General features: G+C 50.3%; 3 protein-coding genes across 3 annotated transcripts; 1 reads left to right on the top strand and 2 right to left on the bottom strand.

The window, feature by feature from the left end:
* Positions 1 to 1,464: 1,464 nt before the first annotated feature.
* On the top strand, positions 1,465 to 3,216 carry PV08_00189 (uncharacterized protein; the record flags this gene model as incomplete). The annotated part of the gene is made up of 6 exons (XM_016374556.1): positions 1,465 to 1,816; positions 1,884 to 1,979; positions 2,038 to 2,138; positions 2,200 to 2,258; positions 2,309 to 2,521; positions 2,574 to 3,216. The coding sequence occupies 6 exons, from the start codon at positions 1,465 to 1,467 to the stop codon at positions 3,214 to 3,216; spliced, it is 1,464 nt and encodes a 487-aa protein (XP_016239832.1).
* A 690-nt stretch (positions 3,217 to 3,906) lies between these two features.
* PV08_00188 (uncharacterized protein) lies at positions 3,907 to 5,259 on the bottom strand (the record flags this gene model as incomplete). Its single annotated transcript, XM_016374555.1, has 4 exons — positions 3,907 to 4,239; positions 4,313 to 4,689; positions 4,743 to 4,878; positions 4,933 to 5,259. 4 exons carry the CDS (start codon positions 5,257 to 5,259, stop codon positions 3,907 to 3,909), a joined length of 1,173 nt encoding a protein of 390 aa, XP_016239831.1.
* A 390-nt stretch (positions 5,260 to 5,649) lies between these two features.
* Positions 5,650 to 7,320, bottom strand: PV08_00187 (uncharacterized protein; the record flags this gene model as incomplete). Its single annotated transcript, XM_016374554.1, has 2 exons — positions 5,650 to 7,096; positions 7,202 to 7,320. 2 exons carry the CDS (start codon positions 7,318 to 7,320, stop codon positions 5,650 to 5,652), a joined length of 1,566 nt encoding a protein of 521 aa, XP_016239830.1.
* Positions 7,321 to 8,169: the final 849 nt, after the last annotated feature.

Below are 8,169 nucleotides of genomic sequence, written 5' to 3'. Positions count from 1 at the left end.
TCTTGCCACTCTCAGAGCCTCTGTCAGGTCAGGATCATGTGAGCAACCTGGAAGACACACTCTGTGTCGCTCCCAGGTCTCAAGACGTCCTTCTGAACTAATCCCATCTCTTGTGAGGCTACCTTTGCCTGATCGAGTAGCTAGGTCTCCAGCAGCCAGATATGGTCGTTTGACATCAAAACGAGGATACCTCTTTCTGTGTTTAAGTTGATCCAATCCCATCAGGGCGCGACACCCATTTGAGCGGACTGATTGATGGGCTGGCTGGACACTAGACGGTACCAGAAAATTTGCTGCAGCAGTGATGTGGGCATGAGGCGTCGCGACCGGCAAATGTCTCGACGACGATGGTAGAGGACATGGACACGCAGAATCTGCTGATGCCTGGCATTCTGTTGCTGGGTAAGAGTTGGGAGAGCTGGGTTCCACTGTCAAATATGTCAATCCTTCGTTACTGCTTTCTGCGCCTTGGACAAAATTTTCCAAAATCAGACCTCTTTTAAGCGATGGGTGCTGGGCTTGCGACTGCCTCCGCTTCATGTGTATTCGTTTTGCAACATGGCTGTTGATGGTCGACTTGCGTTCGTAATGAGACGACGCCTTCAGATTCCCAACATCCACGAGAAACACCAGTTCATTCGAATCGACGTCCATCGGGATCCCAAACACGTCCAAAAGATTTGTGATATTGAGGTCATGAGGGACACAATGAAAGCAGACGATCGGCGACGTGGGATGGGCCGAAGTTCAACGGAGCGTGGGTATCTTGCTTGGATTCGGGCGCTGGCGCTAGTGCCTTTAGTCACTTCTTCTGCCAAAGGCATCTTTGAGCGACTGGCCACCGGGTTTGGTTTTCGAATCGACGCCGAAGCATCGCACCATCGAGGGGAGCGACTCTGGAAGCGTGATGTGGGACGGCAATATTTACAATCGAAGGAGTGTGAAACAAGGTTTATGAACTATCTTTCGGCCGATCTACGTGGTTGAAGGCATCTCTTCCTTTTGGAAGCATTCTATCTGGATTTCGCATAGCAATACTCCGCAAAGGTACTCCTGAACTGTAATGTGGACCGAATCTGTGGTGTGCTTCACGCGTCTTGATAGTGGAGCCTGTAACCGAAAATTGCTGTTTTGGACTTAGTGCAAGGACCTTTTTGGGTAAAAAGCAAATGCTGTTGAGTGGCTCTAATATCAGATATGACCAATGATATACGCCACATGGCTACAGCCAAAACGCTGCGGCAAGTAGCCAGGCCGTGAGGATCCGGCCCGAAAAATTGGAACTTGTTGCACGATAATGAGCAAAATCAGAGGGGCCAGTGGTCACTCACATAAGTGAGCCAACATGTCGGTGGTCGACCAATTTCCCACCTCTCCAGGACAGCCGAAGCCAGAAGACGTTCTGGTCCCCTCGTAGCAGTTTGCTCACTCATCGTTGCTGTCCTCGACTCGACCAAAGTCGATATGGTCTCCAATCAACCCGAAAGGAGGTCCAAGACTATCGAACCGTCTAACATCGAAGTGGTGCTCCCATCCCACCGAAGGGAAGACGAGACGCGACTGACCCGGAAGCTCGATTTTAGACTGGTTCCAGCTCTCTATCTCCTGTGCCTAGTGGCTTTCATGGACAAAATCGCCATTGGGAATGCACGGATCCAAGGATTGGAACAGAGTGTGTTAGATCCAGGTTCGAATGAATACAACGTCGTCATTTCCCTCTACTGGATTCCGTACATTCTGGCACAGATTCCTAGCAACATCCTTATGAAGCTGATCCCCCCTCCGATATATCTCAGTACCATTACTGCTCTCTTTGGTAAGCGCAAGACAGATATTCCCACCGGCTCTAAAGGGCTTGCTGCTGATGGGGCCGGCCAATCAAGGGATTGTGACTGTTTGTCAGGGGTTTGTTCACAGTTATGGCTCCCTAGTGGTGTGCCGCTGCCTGCTAGGGCTATTTGAGGCAGGAATATCACCAGGTATATCGTCCCGCAGATTTTATTCTCCGAAAACAATCACTGAAGCAGTTCTGATCAGGGTCTGTGTACTTATTAACAATGTACTACCCGCGATGGGAGCTGCAAAAGAGATTCGCCATTATCTGGACGAATGGATTTGTGGCGGGTGCATCGAGTGGGGTACGGCTTCTCGCATGAATTTTGTCCGAGAAGAGTTATGGCTGAGTCAATTCTTATGTAGTTACTCGCTTTTGCCTTGGCCAAGATGGATGGCTTGGGCGGGCTGGCTGGTTGGCGGTGGTGCGCATCAACTCTTCTCGCCGTCGAGGCCAATAATGACTTTGTCCTAGGATTTTCATCGTCGAAGGGCTGGTCACAATTGTGGTGAGCGGTGTTGCTTACTTTCTCCTCCTCGATTGGCCGGCGAACACGAAGGGTCTCACTGCCGTTGAGAGGGAAATACTGAAAACCAAGATGAAGGATGACGGAGAGCACGCAAGAATGGACATGTTGACGCATTCAGCAATGCGGAGCATCGCAAGGGACTGGAAGATTTATGTTGGGTCGGTCAATGGCTACCGAAAAAACGAACATGTTACTGACAGGTGTTCCTAGTGCGTTACAGTACTGCAGCATCTCGCTCTCGGGGGCCACTCTCAGTTTCTTCATGCCCACCATCATCAAGGAGTTCGGCTATTCATCGTCGATGGCTCAAGTCTTTACCATTCCCGTGTGGACTGCTTGTGCCGTTGTCACCATAGGGGTTGGTTGGCTGAGCGATCATTTACGAAAACGTGCAGTCTTCATCTACCTCGGATGCGGTGTGACAACAGTGGCATACATTCTGCTAGTCTGCCAGCAGCACTTTTCAATTGGCGTCAAATACATGTCCATCTTCATCATGGGCTCAGGGGTCTTCACGATGCAGCCCATCTCCGTTATCTGGATTCTATCAAATCTGTCTGGCCATTACAAACGATCCGTGGGTTCAGCGGCCGTTCTGGGGTTTGGCAGTATCGGCTCCATCATCGCCAGCAATATCTTTCTGAGTAGAGAAGCGCCGACATTTCGGACTGGATACGCTGTCTCCTTTGCCTTCATCGGACTCGAAGCATTGCTATGCACAGGCTATCTGCTCGGGTTGAGGAGAGAGAACAGGAAGCGAGACTCTGGAGAGCGGGACTGGCGACTGAGCTTGCCGCAGGATGAGATCGATAACCTTGGGGACGATCATCCAGAGTTCAGATTCTGTTACTAGGTACCATTGAAACTCGGAGTCTTTCGATAGCTAGATAATCCATCCGCTCATATCTTGGCCCCTGTTGAAGGGGAGGCCACAGGTGTCACTGTTCAGACTCTCCATTCGAGTGACAAGATGGTCCAGTGTCCGGATCCAGAACTGGTCCTTCGTCCTGTTCAATCTACCCCCGTGACGGGGCCGATTTTGAAAAGGACTAGGATATGGATTTTTGGCACCATGGGGAGAGATCTTCCAGAAGCGGCGGCATTGACCTCCAGATTAGGTGGGAAATTTCACTGCAACACGTTGCGTTGTACTGTAGCCTAGGCTCGAGGCGTTTACAGTATCAGCGATGCTTTGAAGGAATGCCAACCGCATGACTGGGTGAATTGCTTCATAGACCATGCCTTCGGCCACTTTACCCAGATTCAACCGCACTCTCTGCATGCTGTTATGCCGACAAGAAAACTGTGCCATGTAGGGGGGCCATGTAGGGGCATAGGGTTTCCCTCCTGCTCCCAATCCAATATCACCACATTCTGTTCCAACCTCTTGTCCGCCCCTCTAATACAATTTCAGCCTTACATATTCAACAGGGTTTCAGAGCCATCACATATCTGTTAGCAGCCCTTGTTTGCATCACTTGAAATATCGAAGCGGTGTTGACAGGCTTCCACCAAAACATCCCTGACAGGGGTTCAATCCATTTTAATTCAATCTCTCATATCGTCCCGAGGCGGTCAGGGTCGATGGGTAGTGTGTTCTGGTGGGCAACTCATGGAACTCGCCCCCCTGTAAAGTCTGTCCAACGGACCTGACTGTCTTCTTTTTGAGCCACGTTGTTTTGACAGTTGCCATAAATCCAGGCAATTCAGATTCCGGGCCCACTAGAACGGTCCCAGGATGTTTGATGTTGAAACAAAGAAGCGCGAGCAGCATCGGAACAGCCTCAAGGAGGTAGAAACAGGCTTCGGAGGATACCAAGGGGTTGGATGATGTGCTTCCCGAGGAAAATTGGACCAGTCGAAACATGATGCGGACCTATTAGGGTGCACATATTAGTACTAACCACATGGGAACGATATAGGTGGTAGTTAGATTGGAGTGTTCATACCGTGATCAACCCCAGTGTGGCATACAAGGCATACAAAAGGGGCCTCCACTCTTTCGCTGACGTCGCAGCCGGTATTTGGTGCTTTTCAGTCTTTGTCACTTCCCGCTGGAACTTAATGGCCAGTCCGACAAAAACAAGAATGAAGAACTGCTGCAGACCGATACCCCCCATATAAACGTGAATTCCCTGCATCTGTCGCGCTTTAGAAGCCGTGGGACCCGCCCAGCTGCCCCCAACAAGCTGGATGACGAACGAGACGAAATCCAGCGATACAAACCCGGCCGCCAAGGTAGATGCAGGTATAGAGAAGAGTGTATGACCCGGGGCGAAGAAATGGATTAACCGGCCTAAAACCATATAGTCAAAAGCGTTGACCCCTGTTCGATGGTATGAGTAGGCTGGCTAAGAGAGGGAAATAAATTAGACTTACACAATGGGGCGAGAAGAATGAAAATCTGAAAGACGAGATAAATGGCGACATTTTGCTGGCGGCGGGTGCTTAACGCTCGAAAAGTGAATGCAATCGTCTCCCAGAAGGCAGCCATGATTATCACCCAGCAAAACTTCTGTGATGAGAAATGTCTCAATAACAAGGCACGTGAACGTCAGGGCTTTCCCACCTTCTTGTATGCCACTGCTTGCCAGATGTGGACCAAAATCAGGATACCGAACAAAATGGCAAAGACTAGGGCTGCACCAAAACTGGGATAGTAGTCCCACAGAGCATTGCAAGTTCCAGGAGGAACATATCCATTCTTGTCGGGTGTAATTGTCTGAAGGCAGGTTGGAATAGCAATTTGTATCGTCTGCGGAGCGATTGTGACGTGGTTGTTTGTAACACCACCGTTGATGGTGATAACCTCAGTGGAGGTAAAGTAGACGATTCCTAGAGTGGACGGCGTGCTAGTGGTAGGTGTGGGAGTCGCCTCTTCTCGGAATTGAAGCATTGCGAACGCAGTGATGATTGTGGGGTTTGGAGTGAGAGTATGGCTCAAGAACGTGGTCAATACAAGGCTGTAGACAAGCAAGAAATGCAATGGGAGTAACAAGACGGCTCTGGTTCTAGGATGAATGATCCATCCCGGATATATAAAGGCAGCTACTTCTACACGAGAAGTATAGTGTTTAAGAGAGGGCTAAACAAGGCTGAAATAGCCACCAACATGATTGGCGTAGGCTCGGAGGTGGATAACGATCGATCGACTCAAACGTGTCGCAAAGTCCGACTGGGCCAATCGCAATATGATGGATGATGGTTCGCCTGAGATAAATTTGAAAGGCCGGCTTCTCCAGTGTCAGAACTCTAGGTAAGAAGCATTAGTAGCGGGATCGCGTCATTAGGAGATTACCATCCATTCACTTTTCATGACCAGGTCGCCAACAGGTTTCCAGAGCATGGAATGCATTTGCGTCCAGACGACCTCGTGGCCTTCATTATCTTGGCGAATATCCACCCCTGGGTCAAGCATAACCTCTCTTATACGCCTCTCTTCAAGAGGTACTTCGGCATACCTACGGAGAGAGCTCTGCACAGTGATCTCGCTCAGGGTAATGTCATGCTCCATCTCAACCAGACGCCGGCCCACACAATACATCGTGTTCAAGTCCCAGAGATTTTCACGACTGATCCCGAGTTCCTTCATCAATGATAAGGCAGTGAGGCGAGTCGGTAGAGATCTGCATTTCATAACGACAAAGTACAGGAGAGGCGTAAACCCCATCTCGCATATGAACTTAGGGCGAAGAGAATGATCCCGTGATCCTGGCAGCACCACTTGAGATGCTATGTGCACTATTGACCGAAATTGGTCAAGATGCCGATCGTATGCCGTTTCGTTTTGTTCTAGAGCCACGTTGACCCAAATCTGGGTCACCAGATACCTCATCTGAAGGAGATGATACCTTACTGCGCGACTGTCTGAGGGCGGCTGAGCAGCGTGAAACTCAGAGAACGCGTAAAACCACGCACTCAGTGACCTTTCGAGGCAATCTTGCTTCTCCCTTATCGAAGATGGGACGGCCGTGTGTCGCAATGTTCCTAGCCGATAATCTTCGGTGGAGCGGATGAACCGAATCGATTCGGAGAGGAGAACGTCGAGAGAGCATTGCGCATCTGCAATTTTGGAGAAATGGTGTTGAGCTTTGGCATCCAGGCCTGCCACATAAGGAAATGAGGAGACCGAGCATCCAAAGAACAAAGGAAAGATACTCAGGCGACAGAAAATGAGGGGGAGGTAGTCATGGCGTAACGACAACGATGGAGCTGCCTTGTTGAGGATCAGGATACCGTTTCGGCAGTGCTCGATGGCCGACTCCTTGTTCCCTTGCAAAAACTCGACACAGATGAAGAGCGCACACACAAGTAACACCACCGCGTCGTCCCGAGCCGAGAGCAGCTCCTTGATTGCTGAGTTATAATGGTGCACGGCGAAGCGGTTTATCGATGCAAGAAGTGGCGATTTGTTCATGTCTTGGAACTGCTCATAGAGCGAACTCAGAGCCATCACTGCATGCCTTACGGCCGGCTCGCGATGACTCACTTGTGTCACCATATTTGTCCAGAAGTAGGCGTCGAACTGGCCCGAAAGGGCCGGGCCAGCTACGTGCCGGAAGAAATCAAAAGCCCTTGCTTCGCCGTCACGGCCACCGTTCTTAGTCAGGCGGCACGATTCGTGCAATGACAGACCAGCCCGAGGTTTTGAGAGATAGCCATCACATCTCCTGCCTGTACTCGTGCACCTTGCGCAGTGTGGCTTTGCTTCGTCACATTTTACTTTTCGAATCCTGGAGTGCGGTTAGCGCGGACTTTTTGAGGTCCATGGGAGAAAATGCGTGCGCATACTTGCATGTGTTACACCCTGTTTTGACCTTCGGTTGCCCCTTTCTAACCATCTCATCATACAAAATCCAGGGAAGGAGAAACAAAGCCCGAAGCCGCCGATAATGATCAACTCCATTGACATAATATCACGCAGTTCAATGGCAGCAGAAATATCTTCTGGGGACATGTCGACTCCGAAGCAGGCAGCCCCCGATTGTTGTGACTCTCAACTGCAACAGCCTGATGTAGAGTCCGAGCGAGCCAATAGAAACAGTGATGGATGCTGACGCCTTCTCCACAATCCTGCGGCAGGCACTGGAGTCTTCATCGAGGTTCCGGATTCGAGTAGTGGTTGGAACTTCGAAATAAATGACATTTGAGGTAAAAACAGGGGCGGACGGTGGTGGCCTCTATCAACAAGCCAATTTTACACCGTGACTGGACAGCTCCAGAGGCCGAGTCGCGGTGCACCATGGAGACCACGGGATACTCTAGTACCAAACAGCGTCTCGTACATTGATACTCCACCCTTTGTAGTGCGGTGCAGCATTCAGGACATAGCGCGGTCTCGGAGAACGTCGCAATGGGCCGAAGTGGCATAAATTTTCCCGCAGTTTTACGGCCCTCATTGTGCATGTCTGCTAGTCATACATAGACGGTCCATTCATTCTTTCCATGTGCCAGACCGCTCCGGGCACGATTTTTGTCAGTCTCGAACTCCACCACGTTCGGCGAGATTGACTTCGGTGGCTGTGAGAAGCGCCTTTTCTTTTCTGTCAACATTTCCTACCTGGCAAACACCCCTCCGTTTTGTTGAAACCTCTTTTTTGTATCCAATGCAGCGAGAACTTGCCGACAGGTGGGCTCGTAGCCGTTACTTCGGTTGATTTGGAGGGGGAGTAAACGCAGGCGGTCTGCGTCGTTACACCAGGGGAAAAGAGGACCACAAAACCAAACAAATACAAAAAAGAACAAACGCTATCACTGTCGCTTCATATACCCTCTAGCTTTCTCTTTTCTCCTTTCCCTACTCGCC

This window comes from Exophiala spinifera (assembly GCF_000836115.1).
Source record: "Exophiala spinifera strain CBS 89968 unplaced genomic scaffold supercont1.1, whole genome shotgun sequence".
Taxonomy (NCBI): Eukaryota; Fungi; Ascomycota; class Eurotiomycetes; order Chaetothyriales; family Herpotrichiellaceae; genus Exophiala; species Exophiala spinifera.
This window is presented reverse-complemented; position numbering and strand designations above follow the sequence as displayed.